Source organism: Mobula hypostoma, chromosome 2 (assembly GCF_963921235.1).
Source record: "Mobula hypostoma chromosome 2, sMobHyp1.1, whole genome shotgun sequence".
Taxonomy (NCBI): Eukaryota; Metazoa; Chordata; class Chondrichthyes; order Myliobatiformes; family Myliobatidae; genus Mobula; species Mobula hypostoma.
In genome coordinates, this window is record NC_086098.1 from 64,891,710 (window position 1) to 64,910,407 (window position 18,698).

The 18,698-nt window shown below is 41.7% G+C and overlaps 1 protein-coding gene across 7 annotated transcripts in view; it reads left to right on the forward strand.

Annotated features, from left to right (window-relative positions):
- Window positions 1-18,482, forward strand: part of LOC134340674 (probable E3 ubiquitin-protein ligase RNF144A-A) — a 104,073-nt gene extending 85,591 nt beyond the window's left edge. For all 7 annotated transcript variants that reach the window (XM_063038125.1, XM_063038141.1, XM_063038114.1 and 4 more), the window contains 2 exons: window positions 14,099-14,188; window positions 16,715-18,482. In XM_063038125.1, coding sequence (XP_062894195.1) covers window positions 14,099-14,188; window positions 16,715-16,846 — 222 coding nt within the window. In that variant the 3' untranslated portion in view covers window positions 16,847-18,482. The remainder of the gene's footprint in view (window positions 1-14,098; window positions 14,189-16,714) is intronic.
- The last annotated feature ends 216 nt before the right edge of the window (window positions 18,483-18,698 follow it).

The following is an 18,698-nucleotide window of genomic DNA, read 5'->3' on the forward strand; positions in this document are numbered from 1 at the left end:
ATTGATATATGCTGTCATATTTGCACATGCCATATGGTAAAACAAGTTAAGACTAATTTCATTTGATTTTCACACAACGGGAAAAAGCAAATCATGCTGAAATAGGTTATTTTGCTGCTTGTACCTTCACCATCCAAGAAGATCGTGGCTGATACTTTCTTTTACAAATCTGTATCCTTTGAGTCCCTTAATGTCAGAAAATCTTATGAACGTTTTTCTTGAATACATTCAATTACTGATTCTCCAATGCCCTCCTGAGTGGAGTATCTCAAAAATTCTTCTCATTTCTGTCCTGAATGGCAATCCTTTTATTTTGAAATTCCTATTTCTAGTTGTCGATGACCCACCTGAGGGAAATGTCATCCCTGCATCCATTTTGTTAGGCCCACTAAGAATCACATATTTTTCAATGGAATCATATCTCATTCTTCCAGACTTTAGAAAGTATAGAGCCAGTCTACTTAACCTCTCTTTAAATGACAAACCAGTCAGACTTGAGTATATCTGGTGAAACTTCTCTGTGTTCTGTCAGTTCAATCTGTGGTAAAGTGTAATTTGTGGTAAAGTGCAGCAATAACAGGGTTGAAATTGGTAAAGTGCTCTTACTATAACAACTTGTTAAATCAACCAACAGTAATATGCATTTATGAATCACATGGTTCATCACCTTAGGTTAACAGAATAAAGGCACCAAGTCCAAAGAGATTTTTTGGAAGAGTAACCAAAATGTTGTTCATAGAATTCAAAATTCAAAGTAAATTTATTATCAAAGTACATAAATATCACCCATGTACAACCGTGAGATTCATTTTCTTGCAGATATACAGAGTAAATCTAAGAACTACAAAAGAATCAATGAAAGACTGCACCCAACAGGATGGACAAGCAACCAATGTGCAGAGACTACAAACTGTACAAATACAAAGGAAAATAATAATAAGCAATATGAATATAAGATCAAAAGTCTTTGAAAGTGAGTCCATAGGTTGTAGGAACAGTTTAGCGATGGGGCGAGTGAAGTTCTAGTTCAAAAGGCTGTTGGTTGAGGGGAAATAACTGTTCCTGAACCTGGTGGTGTGGGTCCTGAGGCACCTGTACCTTCTTTCTGATGGCAGAAATGAGAAGAGGTTATGGCTTGGATGATGGAGATCCTAGATGATGGATGATGCGTTCCTGCAACAGTGCTCCGTGTGGTTGTGCTCAATGGTATTGAGGGCTTTACCTTTGATGAACTGAGCCGTATCTTCTACTATTTGTAGGATCTTCCATGCAAGGGCATTGGTGTTTCCATCCCAGTCTGTGATGCAACCAGTCAACATAGGAGGGATGATTGATAAGTTTGCGGCTTAAGATAGAAGGAATCAATTTTAGAAAACCTAGCACATTTATTTTTCAACATAGTCCCCTCCTACATTTACACACTTAGTCCAGCGGTCGTGGAGCATATGGATCTTGGACCTCCAGAAAGTGTCCACAGCAGGGGTGATTGATAAGTTTGTGGCGTAAGTAAGGTAGAAGGAGATGAGTTATACAGCTCTCATTACATGCACATGCAGTTCAACTCTTTGAGTGATTATGCAGAAAGTTTGAAGTTAATAACTCATCAGGGGTGATTGATAAGTTCGTGGCCTAAGGTAGAAGAAGAGTTATTAACTTCAAACTTTTTCATAATCACTCAAACAGTTGAACTGCATGTGCATGTAACGAGAGCTGTATAACTCATCTCCTTCTACCTTAGGCCACGAACTTATCAATTACCCATCTGTGGACACTTTCTGGAGGTCCAAGATCCGTATGCTCCACGAACTTTGGGCTAAGTGTGTAAATGTAGGAGGGGACTATGTTGAAAAATAAATGTGCTAGGTTGTCTACAAGTGACTCCTTCTACCTTAGGCCACGAACATATCAATCACCCCTCGGACTCTCCACCATACATCTATAAAAGTTTGTCAAAGTCTTAGGTGTCATGCTGAATCTTCGCAAATTTCTTATAAAGTAGAAGTGCTGCTGTGCTGTCCTCGTAATAACACTTGCGTGCTGGACTCAGGACAGATCCTCTGAAATGATAAAACTGAGGAAGACAAAGTTGCTGACCCTCTTCATCTTTGATCCCTTGATGAGGGCTGACTCATGGATCTTTGGATTCCTCCTCCTGAAGTCAATAATCAGCTCCTTGGTTTTGCAGACATTGAGTGAGAGTTTGTAGTCATGGCACCGCTTAGCCAGATTTCCAAACAGCCACCTGTATGCTGATTCGTCACCACCTTTGATTCGGCCGATGATACTGGAGTCATCAGCAAACTTAAATACTAGATATTAAATATGAGGGTGTGTTTTTATAGGGGAAAAATATAGTAATTTAACTAAGTGAAGCAATCCCGTAAACAAGCCAGACAATAAAGTGCAAGGCCATGAAACGTAGATTGTGTGGTCCATCTTAACTAAAGTGAGGTCTGTTCAGTAGTCATTGGAAGCTGTCATTGACTTGGTGTTCCGTGCTTTCAGGCTTTTGCACCTTCTATCTGTTGAAAAGCTTCCATCTGTTGAAAGGATGGGCCCAGACCTGCTGGAAGTGTACAACGCTATGCTTCTGGCCGGCAGCATGTCAGAGTCCATGAGGAAATGCATTATCACCCTCATCTACAAGCAGAAGGGGGAAAGGGAGGACATTAGAAATTGGAGGCCCATCTCTCTCCTGAATGTGGATTACAAGATCCTGTCCAAGGCTATCGCCAACAGGGTCAAGTCTGCTCTGGGTCAGGTGATCAACCCGGACCAAACCTGTGCTGTACCGGGCAGGAAGATCTCAAAGAGCCTCGGGCTGCTGAGGGACACCATCGCCTACATGCAGGACAGGAGGGTGAACGCCTGCCTGGTCAGCTTGGACCAGGAGAAAGCCTTCGACAGGATATCGCACACGTACATGGCAGATGTGCTCTCCAAAATGGGATTTGGGGAGGGAATCCGGAATTGGATCAGAGGGCTTTACTCAGACATCCGTAGTGCAGTCCAGGTCAACAGGTGGAAACAGACAGCTTCTCCATCAGGTCCAGAGTTAGACAGGGCTGTCCCCTCTCCCCTGTCTTGTTTGTCTGCTGCATAGAACCCTTTGTGGAAGCCATCAGGAGGGATGAGGGCATAAGAGGGGTGACGCTGCCAGGCAGTGGAGGGACCCAAGTGAAAACCTCCCTGTACATGGACGACGTCACCGTCTTCTGCTCTGATCCGAGGTCAGTTCGCAGGTTGATTGGCATCTGCGAACAGTTCAACCTTGCGTCAGGGGCCAGAGTCAACAGCGTGAAGAGCGAAGCCATGTTCTTTGGCAACTGGCCCGACCGATCCAGTGTCCCCTTCACCATCAGGTCTGATCATGTGAAGATGTTGGGGATCTGGTTCGGAGGGGCTGAGGCGTGCAAAAAGAACTGGCAGGAGCGGACTGTCAAGGTGAAACAGAAACTGGGACTGTGGGGAGGGTGCTCCCTATCGATAACGGGCAAGAACCTGGTCATCAGGTGTGAGGTGCTCTCAGGGCTGCTGTACTTGGTACAGGTGTGGCCCGTCCCCCGCTCCTACAGCTCGGAAATCACCCGAGCTGTCTTCAGATTCGTCTGGGGATCCAAGATGGAGCGGGTCAGACGGACCATTATGCACAAGTCCCTGGACAATGGGGGCAAGAATGCCCCCAATGTTGCCCTCACCCTGATGGCCAACTGTGTGTGGCTGCATCAGGTTGTGTGTAGAACCCAGGTATGTGGGCACCAAGTACCACTATGTGCCCAGGTTCTACCTGTCGCCCTGGCTACGAAGGATGGGCCTGGCCCCACTCCCGCGCTACGCTCCAGTCAGCTGGTCGTTGCCGGCATACCTGTCCTTCGTAGAAAAGTTTTTCCAGGAGAACGCCTTTGACCACAGGGCCATCAGGCAGTGGTTGGCATGTAATGTCCTGCAGGCACTGCAGGAGAAGGACGTGATAGACACAGTGGGGTGGTTCCCTGAGCAGACTGTCCAGTTCATCTGGCAAAATGCCTCATCGCCAGATCTCACCAACAGGCACCAGGACCTCGCCTGGCTGGCGGTGAGAGGGGCCCTCCTGTACGCCTGGAATGTCGTCTTCACATCCCACTGCCCACGGGAGGATTGCAGTGAGGAGGAGTCTGTGACCCACCTCTTTGCACACTGTCAGTTCGCAAAGAGGGTGTGGAGGAGGATGGACGGGCTAGTGTCACATTTCATCCCCAGCAGCTGCATAACAGAGGACTCTCTGATCTCCGGGCTGTTCCCGGGGACGCACACGGAGACAAACATCCGGTGCTTCATCAACTTGGTGAAAGACGCTCTTTGGTCGGCCCGAAACTTGATGATCTACCAGCACATGGAGATGTCCGTGGGAGAATGCTGCCGACTGGCACATTCTCGGCTGCAGGAGTACGTACTGAGGGACGCACTGAAACTCGGTTCAGCCAACGCAAGGGCCCGGTGGGGAAGGACCACAGTATAGGTTTCTTCACCTGCGGGAGTGGGAGGGGTCGGGTGGTGGGGAGTATACCCCTCAACAATGTGGTAAGGTGAACAACTGGAGTGCCACGTGGGTGGCCATAAGTATGGATATTTACAGACCATGATGGAAACATGTAAAGGATGGGAAGTTATTGAATGGTTTATTCTATATAATTTTATTTTTGAATAAAGTATATTTTGAAATTTAAAAAATCTGTTGAAAGAGGGGAGAAAGAGAGAATGCCCAAGCCATCAGTACTGAGAGTATGTACAGACTAATACATTAAAATGCTCAATGTGTGGATTGACCAATGCCTTATAAAGCCTCAGTTTTATATTCTTGTTCTTATATTCTAGTTCTTTCGAAATGAATGTGAACATTGCATTTGCCTTCCTTACCACTGTCTCAATCTGTAAATTAAACTTTGCGAGATCCTCCATAAGGACTCCAACATCACATCGCACGTCTGAAGGGCTACACCCTTATTTCTTCTACCAAAGTGCATAACCATATAGTTCCCTACACTATATTCTATCTGCATTCTGTCCTTCTGCAGACTCCATGCTTCCTCAATTCTACCTGCACTTCCCTGTTTTCATATCATTTGCAGACTTGGCCACAAAGCTATCAATTCCATCATCCAAATCATTGACATATAATGTGATGAGTGTTCACAACACCAACCCCTGCAGAGCACCACTAGTCACTGGCAGTCAACTAGAAAAAGCTACCTTTATTCCCACTCTTTGCCTCCTGCCAATCACCCAATCTACTATCATCGTAGCATCTTTCCTGTATTACTATGGGCTCTTAACTTATTAAGCAGCTTCAAGTGTGGCACTTTGTCAAAGGACTTCTGAAAATCCAAGTAAACACTATTTATCTCTCACACTTGTTACTTCCTCAAAGAATTCCAACAGATTTGTCAGGCAAGATTTCCCCTTAAGGAACCCATGTTCACTTTGGCCTATTTTGTCATGTGGATCCAAGTACCCAAAACCTCATCCTTAGTAATGGCTCCAACATCTTCCCAACCACTGAAATCAGGCTAACTGGCCTATAATTTCCTTTCTGCTGCCTCCTTCCCTTCTTAAAGAGTGGAGTGAAATTTGGAATTTTCCACTCCTCTAGAACTTGTGCATAATCTAGTGATTCTTGAAAGGTCATTACCAGTGCCTCCACAATCTCTTCAGTTACCTCATTCAGAACCCTGGAGTGTCTTTCATCTGGTCCTGCTGAATTATCAACCTTCAGAACTTTTAGCTTCCGAAGCAACTTCTCCTTAATAATAGCAACTACATTCACTTCCATCCCAGGACCTTCTCAAATTTCTAGCACACTGCTAGTGTCTTCCATAGTGAAGCCTGACACAAAACTCTTATTAAGTTTGTCTACCATTGCTTTGACCCCCATTGCTATCTCTCCAGTGTCATTTTCCAGAGGTCCAAGTCCTTTCTCGCATTTCCTTTACTTTTCATATATCTAAAAAAACTTTTTTTATCCTCTTTTATATTATTGACTAGCGTACCATTGTATCATCTGTTCTCTCCTTATGGCTTTTTTAGTTGCCTTCTGTTGAGTTTTAATTGCTTCCCAGTCTTCTAACTTTCCACTATTTCTTTGCTATATTATATGCTCTCTCTTTTGCTTTAATGCTGTCTTTAACTTGTTAGCCACAGTTGCCTCTTCCTCCCTTTTAGAATACTTCAACTTGGGGATGTATCTATCTTGCACCTTTTGAATTGCTGTTGGAAACTCCAGCTATTGCTGGTCTGCCATCATCCCTGCTAGTGTCCCCTTCCAGTCAACTTTGACCAGCTCCCCTCCCATGCCTCTGTAATTCCCTTTACTCTACTGTATTTATATTCACTTTCTCAAATTGCAGGGTGAATTCTATCAATTTATGAACACAGTTTCCTAAGGGTTCCTTTACCTTAAGCTCCCTAATCAAATCTGGTTCATTACTCACAAACTCAATCCAGAGAATTCTTTTCTCCCAGTGAGCTCAACCACAAGCTGCTCTAAAAAAAAAAAAAAAAAAAAAGTCATCTCGTAGGCAGTATACAATTCCCTCTTTTCAGTTTCAGCACCAACCTGGTTTTTCCCAGCCTACCTGCATATTGAAATTCCCTAAGACCTTTCTCTCTGAACATATCTTTTTTTTATCTCCCTTTGTAAAGGATATTCCAAATCGTGGCTGCTGTTCAGAGGCCTGTACATAACTCCCATCAGAGTCTATTTATCCTTGCAGTTTCTTAACTCTACCCACAAGAATTCTATATCTTCCGATCCTACCTCGCCTTTTCTAAGGATCTGATTTAATTTTATACTAACAGAGCTCTGCTACCTACCGGTCCTTTTGATATAATGTGTATCCCTGGATGTTAAGCTCTCAACTAGGAACATGCCTGAGAGAGAATATGTTGCAAGGGTGTATGGGAGTAGGGAGAAAGGGGAATGAGACTATTAGGATTGTATTCTCTTATTTTGCCATACCTTCACCATAATTCAGTGAAATGTGGTTTCTAAGTAAAAGTATTTCAGTTGGTGTACTTACAACCTCCAGTTTGAATTTGTGTGTGACGGAAACATGGCTAATTTTTTAAGAAAAAAAATATGGCCATAGTGTTGGCTAACATGCCCAGGGTGTTACTTTTAACTATTGCCCAGACTGCAAAGCATCTCTTCACTGTAGTTAGCATCTTTGGCATTAAACCTTGTGCTCGGAGTATCACATAAGTTCATAAGAAGCTGACGTTGGCATCCTGTTAACCATTCGTTGAAATCATGGCTGACCTTGTACCTCAAGTCCACTTTCACATTATATTGCTACAGCATTTACCAAAATTTAATTGATCTTAACCTTGGATATACTCAACTAAATAGATGTAGGTGTTATGTCACAAAATATCATCAAATTATTTGACAATTCACTAAAAAGACAGTACTGACTATTAGGTGTGGGAGGTAAAATAACAAACCATTGAGTTAAGCAACACGCATAAAAGTTGCTGGTGAACGCAGCAGGCCAGGCAGCATCTCTAGGAAGAGGTACAGTTGAAGTTTCGGGCTGAGACCCTTCGTCAGGACTAACTGAAAGAAGAGCTAGTAAGAGATTTGAAAGTGGGAGCGGGAGTGGGAGATCTGAAATGATAGACAGGAGGGGGAGGGATGGAGCCAAGAGCTGGACAGTTGATTGGCGAAAGGGAAATGAGAGGATCATGGGACAGGAGGCCTAGGAAGAAAGAATAGGGGGAAGGAGGAAACCCAGAGGATGGGCAAGGGGTATAGTGAGAGGGACAGAGGGAGAAAAAGGAGAGAGAGAGAAAAAGAATGTGCATATATAAATAAATAACAGATGGGGTTTCGAAGGGGAGGTGGGGCATTAACGGAAGTTAGAGAAGTCAATGTTCATGCCATCAGGTTGGAGGCTACCCAGACGGAATATAAGGTGTTGTTCCTCCAACCTGAGTGTGGCTTCATCTGTACAGTAGAGGAGGCTGTGGATAGACATATCAGAATGGGAATGGGACGTGAAATTAAAATGTGTGGCCACTGGGAGATCCTGCTTTCTCTGGCGGACAGAGCGTAGGTGTTCAGCAAAGCGGTCTCCCAGTCTGTGTCGGGTCTCGCCAATATGTAGAAGGCCGCATCAGGAGCACCGGACTCAGCATATCACCCCAGCCGACTCACAGCTGAAGTGTCGCCTCACCTGGGTCTGGGGCCCTGAATGGTGGTGAAGGAGGAAACCATTCTTTAACCATGGAGTTAAAGAAGCTTTGGATGAAGTTTCATTTCTGTTCTCCCCACTAGTTACATTAGATTAGATTATGAGGACACGCAGTCCTTTTTTATTGTCATTTAGTAATGCATGCATTAAGAAATGATAGAATATTCCTCCGGTGTGATATCACAAAACACAGGACAGACCAAGACTGAAAAAAACTAACAAAACCACATAATTATAACATATAGTTACAACTGTGCAACAATACCATAACTTGATGAAGAACAGTCCATGAGCACAGTAAGAGAGTTCAAAGTTTCTCGAAAGTCCCACATCTCACACAGACAGGAGAAGGAAGAAAACTCTCCCTGCCATGCCCGACCACAGTCCGACTCTGAGTCGTCCGAAAACTTTGAGCCTCCGATCAGCCCTCCGATACCGAGTACCGAGCACCATCTCTATCCGAACGATTCGACCTCAGTCTCGGTCGCCAGCAGCATGCAAAGTCGGTGATTTTGAGGCCTTCCCTCTGGAAGATTCTCAATCGCGCAGTAACAACGGCAGGGAACTGGTGTTTCAGAAATTTCTCCAGATGTTCCTCTGTGCTTTCACATCTGTCTCCATCAAATCAGAATTGTCCATGGCATCTATTTAACGGATACGATATCATTTTTACCGGAGAGCTGCGCGCGCGTGGCTCTCCCGCCAAACTGCACTTTTGAAATTTGGTTCTATTAAGAGAGGCCAGATTTCAGATGACAAGGATAATCCTACTAAATGATACATTTAGAACACACAATAGAAGAGATAGGAATAAAAATATTTCTACATCCACTATTTCCCGTTGGTGTATTGTGAAGTAAAATATCTGAAAATGTGAACTTTGGAAACAGAGTTACAGAATATGTTTAAATACCTGATTTTACTTGGACACAAAGTAAATTGGTAATATAATGTGCATCAGAGATCCCTGTAAAGTCCTGTAAAATGTATCAGACACAGTTCAAAATTCAGAGTGTTGGGATTGAACCTTACTCTTTGTGATAGTGATAACAGGTGCGACATTGTTTGCTGAAAGATCTGGGTTAGGATTTGATCAGCCAAATGTATATTTGCTTTGCTGCTTATTCATTGATTGGATGAACCCTAGCTGGGATTTGCGCAAAAAGTTGTGTAGCATACATACGTAGGTTTTGTTCAGATAGGAAAAGACTTGGGCATTGTGCATTTTCACTCAGGATTGGAAGTGTTATATGCTGCAATTTAAAATTCCTCAGCATATCCTTTATACATAGCTTAAGCTCTACACAGTGATGTCATTGTGAAGAGAATATGTTTATAAAGTTTTTAAATGTGTGATACACAGAAGAAAAATAAAAAAAAGTCACACCCAGCTTGCAGATGCCTATAGAAGTATCATTAGAACACAGCACGGCAGGAATTTTCTTTTAGTGGAATGCATTTCTATTGAGAATAAATGCAGCATCTTATCATTGTAGGTGTTAATTATTGAAAATGTGTTCCAAATGCTTCACAAGAAGCTACCAATCTGAATAGTTAATTACACAGGATATACAGCACATAAACATCTTTAGCAGCTGCAAGTTCTTGTTGTGATGCTTTTCCAAGCTTCCTCCCATAGTTCCTAAACTTATCAAGAAACTCATTTCTCACTCCACAGATGCTGCCTGCTCTGCTCGATATTTCTAACAGTTTCCGATTTTTTATGTCTTGTGCCTGATTTTGCAACTGTGCTGTCTGGTCTTAGTACAGTTCTCTACCTTTCCCCGTCAAGTCAAGTCAAGTCACTTTTTATTGTCATTTCGACCATAAACTGCTGGTACAGTACACAGTAAAAATGAAACAGCGTTCCTCCAGGACCCTGGTGCTACATGAAACAACACAAAACTACACTAGACTAAGTGAGACACCACAGACATTTGCAATAAAGCAGTGCTGTTTGTTACTCAGCTATCATAAAAATGAATAACTCAATCCCTCTAGTTGCTAGACAGATACTTGAATTAGCAGGACATAGAAATTAATGCAGGCAAGAGGGATTAGTATAGATAGGGTTAGGGTTGGCATAGATGCAGTTGGCCTGTTACCATGCTGTACTATTCTGTTACTACTGCAGTTTCAGTGTTAGATTTATTTTCTGTGGAAAATCATTTCAGAATATTGTGATTTTCACAAGCTTAACATTGTTCAAGGGAATTTGCAGAAAAAATGTCACATTAACTTTAGAATAATGACTGGCACTAGCATCCTTTTCACTGTTCACTTAAGTTTGAAGTTTGTGTTAACTGATTGCTGTTCTCGCTAGAGTTAATTTGATTGAATTGCCAAACTCAGCCATGTAACAGGAGAGAATTAATATTAAATAATTACAAGATGCAGATAGTGACAGAAAGCAAGACTAAACATGTTGGTTCTGGGTGCATTTGGGAGTATATGAGTACAGTCAAAACAGTGAAGTTAAACTGGTCATTTTACAATTTAAGTTTCTAATCATAAATGTAAAATTTTCATTGAGCCATTATGTTTGGCCAGTCCAATGGAATTGCATATATATTTTTTCTCCATTAAGAAGGATTCTTGATATATTTGGAAGAGGTAACCTGTTTGAAATTTTATTAATGTATTTGAAACTGAGTTTATCAACAGAAATTCTTCATTTGGATATTCAACTCCTCCACCCGCATGTAACCTGACTTAAACCAGCAAAAAGTATTACTTTAAAGAAACCTGAACTGAACAAATCTTACATATTTTATGCTTTAGTCTGCTGTAGGTCATTTTTTTTAGATGTGAAAATATAGTTAATAAGTGTTCACAAGTGGCTGAGCGCTTAAGGCAAGCTCTGTTTAGAGAGATTTTCTGAAGGATTACAAAAATCTTGCAATCTATTCCTGAGGGCATGTGGAGTTTATAGATGGGGTGTTGTCTGGTTAAATTAAACTTAAATCATGGTTTAAAAAGAAACTACACAGTAAATGTGGATACGGAAATATCTGCGGATCTTAGAGTTTGGAGCTAAAATAAACTGCTGAGAGAATTCAGTTGGTCAAGCAACATCTGTGGACACAAAGAAATGGTCAATGTTTTGGGGCAAGATCTGCACGAGGACTGAGAGTGTAGAGGGGAAGTAGCCAATGTATAGGAGTGAGGGTGAGACAGAACCTGGCAGGTAATACGTGGAACCATATAATGGTGATGGGCAGATGGAGCCAGTTGGGGGAAGGGATAAGATGGGTTGGCCAAGGGAGTATATACCTAGATAGATAGATAATATGGATGAAAGAGGAGATGGAACCAGGAGTAAAAGGATATTGAGTCTTGGTAACATGGGTGGGGGATGGTGCAGGGTGGAAAAGGAGAGCAAACCGAGAGAGACCCCTAGTGGATTAGTGGGTCTGAGAAGGAAACACGTGGAGTGGATTACCTGAAACTGAAAATTCAATTTCCATATCAAAACCATGATTCCAAACAAGTTCATCTCCAAACTCTCAGACCTGGGGTTCAGTGCCTCCCTTTGCAATTGGATCCCAGACCTAATGACCAACAGACTGCAATCAGTAAGGATAGACAGCAGCACCTCCAGCACGATTATTCTCAACACTGGTCTTCCACAAGACTCCATTCTCAGTCCTCTATTCTACTCACTATACACTGACAACTGCATGTTCAGATTCTGCTCTAACTCCATTGACAAGTTTGTAGATGATACCACTGTAATGGGCTGAATCTATGAGTACAGGAAGAAGATAGAGAGCTCAATAACATGGCGTCACGGCAACAGGCTTTTTCTCAATGTCAGCAAAAAAAAAGAGCTGGTCTTTGACATCACAATGGGAGTTGCGCACGCGCTCCTTCTCCTTCGTGTAGAAGATAAAATAACCTGCAAACGTGTATCCAGGTTCAAGAACAACATCTATCCACTCTTTATAAGACTACTGAGTTCTCCCCTAGTACAATATGATGGACTCGACCTCAAAGTCCACCTCATTCTGACTTTGCATCCTTTTGTCTTCCTGCACTGTACTTTCTCTGTAACTGATACTTTTCTCCATTCTGCTAATGTTTTACCTTGTACTAACTCAGTGCACTGTTTTAATGCATTAATCTATATGGATAGTATGCAAGACAAGATTTTCACTGCACCTTGGTAAATGTGACAATAATAGACCAATTTCCCTCTGGGCTGTAGGTTTTTCAAGTGGAAGCTGAGGTGTTGTTTATTGAGTAAGTGTGTGGCCTCGCATGGCAGTGAAGAAGGCAGAGGGCAGATGGGTTGAAGTGGGAATCTGAAGGAGAGTTGAATTAAGGTGTTACTGGAAGTTCAAGATGGCCATTACAGACAGAGCACTGATGCACTTCTAAATGGCTGACCAGTCTTTGCTTGGTCTTGCCAATGTAGAGATGGCCACATCATGAGCACTAAATGTAATGGACCAAGTTGGGAGAGGTGCAGTGGATCTCTGCTTCACCTGGAAGGGCAGCTTAGGTCTCTGGATGGTGGTGAAGGAGGAGGTGCTGGGACAAGTGTTGTCTATCCTACGGTTGCAGGGCAAATTGCCATGGGACAAGAAAGGCAAGGTGGGAAGGGTCGAGCGGGCTAGGGACTCTTAGAAAGAAGGGTCCCTTTGGAAGGCGGAAAGATTGGTGGTGAGGAGAATGTGATGGATGATGGAGTCCTTTCGGATCTGGTGGAAATGGCCAAGGGGGATACTTTGGATGTGGAGGCTAGTAATGTTAGCATAAAATACATGATTGCAGGGGACTCTGGGGGTAAATGACTTGTAGTTAAAAATCCTTGATTAAACTAATGGCCATAATTTCCAGTATTACAAGTGGAGACCCTACTCTCATGCTTATACTCACACATACCTCCAGCAAAGGGGTAGTGTCAGGATTTGGAGACAAGCCTGACATGTTACCCTTCTCCAGCATTGGAGCAGCTTGTGAAGCATGGCCAAGTATATCCTTATGCCTTGAACTTTCCTAGCTCTGTGCCCAAAGAACTCGGGTCTCTGGGCATGCAGCCAGCTCGCTGCTTTCGATCTTCCAGCTCCCACGACACACTGGATTCCTGCAGAGGCACCGACCTTCAGTCCGCCCGTCTCTACAGCCATGAGATCCCTGAGCTCTGAAGGCAAGCTAATCTCCTAGGCTACGTACTTGGCATATCAAATAACGGCCAGTCGTGAAACCCTGAGACCGGGTCCCATTCCTGCAAAGAACCAAAGTCAGCGTGCAATTCCAGGTCAGGGTCTTCAAAAGAACCCTGAAAGGGAAAAATAGAGATATTAAAAATAGAAATAGAGCTGTTTCCAAAGATGCAAGCAAAGGAGTGGCCGTTAGGTATTGTATGCTGTTGTGAATTTCCTATGTTTATCACTTAACAGAATGGGTCCTACTAGTTGACGTGTGACTAAATGTGAGAGACAAATTTAAAACAAGTTACCTCATAGGCTATTTTTATTTTTGAAAGTAGCAATAGAACACTAGATAATTTTTGCAGTGCTGAGCCAGCTGCCTTTTTACATATTTAACTGGGCAGCCCATTGTTGGTTTTTAGGGATCAATTCTTCTCACCCTTGCCCCAGTGTGTATTTGTCATGTTTCGCAAATCCTAAGAGGCGAGTGGAAGGAAATAAAGCTAGCAGGAGGTTAAAAACAGTCTGTTACAATGTCGCAAGATCTGTCTTTGTAAATAAAAATACTCTACTAATCATTTTAATTTGTTGGAAGATTTGAAATTCAAGTTTAAAATTGGAATACATTTAAAAAAAATTAACTTGTACAATGTTAAGTGGATTTTGCTTTGAGTGAAAGAATGTACATCTTTTAAATTTGTTTGTTTTAAATAGGATGACTTCCTATTAATTCACTATGATAAAGGCCCGTGTCGAAACAGGCTTGGCCATACACGTGCCTCTGTCATTTGGCACAGAACCCAGGTGAGTGATAAATGCTTGGCGTTTACAAAGATTTGATTGTGAAATGGAGACTGCTTATGATGGCTGTGAGACTAATGAACTTCCCTTTATCTACCAATGCAATTCACGGGAATCCCTGAAGTACACAAGTGTATCAATAGCAATTTAATTACAATTTACATTCCTTTCCTTTCACAAGAAATCAGAACATGAGTTAAGTGAGGAAGAAAAGATAAAAGCCGACTGATATTTGAGCCCAGAGAGGCTTTCCCCTTTCTGCGTACATCACTATTGTTCTCTCCCTCCTTACATAGGTGGGATAAGCTCCTAGCTAGTCATAAGAAGAGTTGAATTATCTTTTGGATACTTTGTATATTTGGTTCTGTGACTCATGGGAACTATTTGGCATTTAGTTTCCCACAGTTTACTTACTCACTGGGTAGGTGGCTGGGATTGATGATATTAGATTTCGTTTAGCCACCTATCAAGCTGTTCTTTCAACCTTGGAAGGAGAGAAGCTTTTGCTTGTGTCAGGACACATCAACACAATGGTGTGCCAAATGCTCTGTAGTCAAGGGGTTAGTGTCTTCCAGACCATGTACTAAGCTGGAAACTTGGTCACGTGTAAACTCTTGGTGAGGTCGGTTCTGTTGTTGAAATGCATGAGGTGTTGTTCGTTATCCTGGAGGTTTATCTAATGTGAAGCCCTCTCAGTTGGCCTAGAAATAAAGTGGGTGAAACTCAAATGAGAAGCAGCCACACAACCTGAACAAACCACTGGAGACCCTGTTAAAGTGGTAAAACCAGTCATTCATCTCAGCAGCATCTGCATTATAATGGAAATAGCAACATAGAAATGAAGCTTGTTTCCATTCAAAAGTATGAAACAGTTTAAAAGATTCAGCTAACAACAGGAATTCTGCAGATGCTGGAAATTCAAGCAACACACATAAAAGTTGCTGGTGAACGCAGCAGGCCAGACAGCATCTCTAGGAAGAGGTGCAGTCACCTTCCTAGAGATGCTGTCTGGCCTGCTGCGTTCACCAGCAACTTTTATGTGTGTTGCTTAAAAGATGCAGCTGGCATTTTTGCATAAAAACAACAGCAAAGGTAGACCATCGCATCATGTGTACTCTCCATAATGTTCATAACCTAGAGACCTGGTCACAGATGGTGTCAGTACATGAAGTTGGACATTTTAACCACCAATGTCTAGATGGCTACTTTGCATCAACTTCAGTGGATGCATTACCAACTCCAAGCTCAATTGCCAAACACTAAGTTGGACTGACGATGATCGGGTTTGGGAGACTCCATTTCACGCTGCAGGTTATCCAGGCAGATTCCTCAGACAGTCTGTTGTCCTGTGCACTAGCATCACCTAGTCAACTTCAGAATGGCAAGCAACTGAGGAAGGAGGTATTCCAGTGGTTGGTGTTTGACCTGAAACTGTAATTCTTTTTCTCTCTCCTGACCTGCTGAGACTTGCCGGCACTTTTTGCTTTATTTCAGATTGACAGTAGCTGCAGTTTTTTTAAAGGATAATATATAATTATAATGTATTATATATAATTTGGGGCAGTTCAGTACCAGTCACTTGGGTTCAATTTCTTCCACTGACTGTAAGGAGTTCGGAAGTTCTCCCCATGACCACGTGAGTTTCCTCCAAGTCCTCTGGTTTCTTCCTGCAGTCTAAAGACATACCAGTTGGTAGACTAATTGGTCACTGTAAATTGCCCCGTGATTAGGCTGGGGTTAAATTGGAGGGGTTGCTGGGCAGCGCATCTAAAAGGGCAGGAAAGGCCCACCTGTTCTACTGTATCTCAATAAATAAGTAATAATAAAAAATTAAAATCTAATAGTGTTTTTGTATTCCATACAAAACAGAGTTTTCTGATGACATATAGTATATTGCGTTGAAGTCTGTAGGAATTTGTGCTAGTTTTAACTTTTCAAGGAATGTGTCTGCAGCCCAACATCTGGTTTACCAGTGCAGTTTCAAGACTGTATGGGCTTGAGGTCTTTTGATCTGCAAACACCTTTTCATCCTGTGCTGAAATAGCAGCTTAATTTAGAACTCAAACACATTGCTACAAAATAGAGTGAAGAAAGGACAGTTGTGACTGCTAAATGGAAAGCTCTGTGGCTGTGAGGATTGTCAGGTTTATCCCAGACATCCCACCTCTCCCGGAACTTCTGGGAGTCTCCCACGTATTAATAGTGGCTCCCTGATGCCCGCAAATTATATACAATGTCACGGAAATCAATTTTTTTGAGAGCGAGTGAGAGAAAAGCAAGAGAGAGTGCAAATACGGCACAAATTTCCATTGCAATCACATACTTTTTCCTTATTTTTCAACCCTTATGTCTGTCTACTGCATATGATTGTTATTGTTACAATTAATAATTGTACAAAAAGACAATAAAGAAATCTTTGGTCCATTTTTACTAGTGATTGCCTCATGTTTAAAATTCTTGCATGAGCATTTTCATTCTTTATTATTGCAGACTGCAACAATCATATTTTATTTTCTTTCTCTCTTTTAGGTAGTTGGAATATTTGCAGGCTTTGGCCTTTTGCTATTAGTAGCATCTCCTTTCCTTCTGCTTGCCACGCCGTTTGTCCTCTGCTGCAAGTGTAAATGTAACAAAGGAGATGATGATCCTTTGCCCACATAAGCATGATGCCCCGATAAAGAAAACCGGAGGATGAAATTCTATGAATGTTCTTTCCTACATAACTATCATCTCAAAATGTCTGATTTTTGTCTCATAATATTTCCCAACGTAAGCATTTATTTTCCACCTTGCACAAGTCCAGGGTCTGTGAGAGTGCAGTGATTTTTGTTAGGTGCAGAAAAGAGGCAATTAGATCATATAGGGGACAATTTAGTCCAAGTGAACACACTGGAAAATGGTATACTGCACAAACTTCTGGAATATGTGAAGCAAGCTTAAAATTATACTTTCTTGAATGGTTCTAAAAGAGTGGTGCACTTGACCATGTACAGCTGTACAGTAAAATGCTAGATTTATTGGTTATATCAAGAAGGAAAATGAGCAGTTTTGGAATAAGCAAACATGGATGAGAAGCAAGCTGATGTTTCAGCAGAAGGAGAGAGAAGGCATTCTCTCACGGTTGCAAGTTCTATCAGAATTATTTTTTTAACATGAAAAAGCCCACATCCTTTTCTATAAAGAGACTAAGGTCAAATTTTCTGTATAAAATTCTTTCAAAAGGCATTTTTGACTATTTTAATTGGGGATCTAAAGGTTTCATAATTTCTATGTCCTGTGATTTTTTTTCATGCCATACGTAGACTCAATTTGAAAATAATATTGCCATGTTTATTCTCTGAATACCTAAAGGTGCATTGATTCTTAATAGAAATCTGTAATGTATCTGTAATTTTGACTGCTGATTAGAGACTGGTTGCTATCTATGGGACTGTGAAGATGCAAAAACCATGCAACACCTATCATGCTCTTAATGTCAGAATGATATTTATTGAAATTCATTCCTCAAAAGATGCTGTGTTTTGTGCTAAGCATAAATGATGTGAATTTTCACTCATTTCGACAAATCAGACCTTACAAATTAACTCTGAACAGATAAAAGGAAAGTGATGTGCCCTTCAACGTTTATAAAATGCTTTTTAGATTTTAGCAAATACATTTTGTGATATATATCAATACAACAGGATCATAAACTATTAAGTTTAAATCATTACGACTCCTATTCTTAAAATTATTCTTGGGTTTGTGTAGTTGAAAGATGAATGCCTAGTAATTGGAAGCATGAATTAATTATCTTGCGGAGTTTTTCATTGTACCAGGATTCTGAAACAAAAGTAGATAACAAGCAACTGGAATCACTAAAACTATAACACACTGAGGAGTGGAATTGAGTCATGCTATGAGCTGTGCATTCATGTCTGTTTGGATGTTTTAGTTACAAAGTTCTTACAGTACACTTTGATTTATCTCCATGTTAATTGTAAGAGATTTTATTCTAACTTTAAATAATAATCTTTACATTAATAAATGATTATTAATGGCTATAGTAACCAGCAACAAAAATTAGATGGTGTTTTTATCGTTTAATTTCAGGGTTAGAAAGTGAACACAATTTTAGTGGAAATACAAATTAAGCCAAACACAGGAGTACAAACTAGGAAGCAGAATAAACAAGAGAAAATCTGCAGATGCTGGAAATCCGAGCAACACACACAAAATGCTGGAGGAACTCAGCAGGCCAGGCAGCATCAATGGGAAAAATTAGTCGACATTTCGGGGCGAAATCTTTCAGCAGGACTAGAGAAAAAATGCTGAGGAGTAGATTTAAAAAGTGGAGGGAGGGGAGAGAGAAACACCAGGTGATAGGTGAAACCCGGAGGGAGAGGGATGAAGTAAAGGGCTGGCAAGTTGGTTGGTGAAAGAGACAGAAGGCCATGGAAGAAAGAAGGTGGGTGGGGTGGGGAAGGAGGAGCACCAGAGGGAGACGGATGGCAGGCAAAGAGATAAGGTGAGA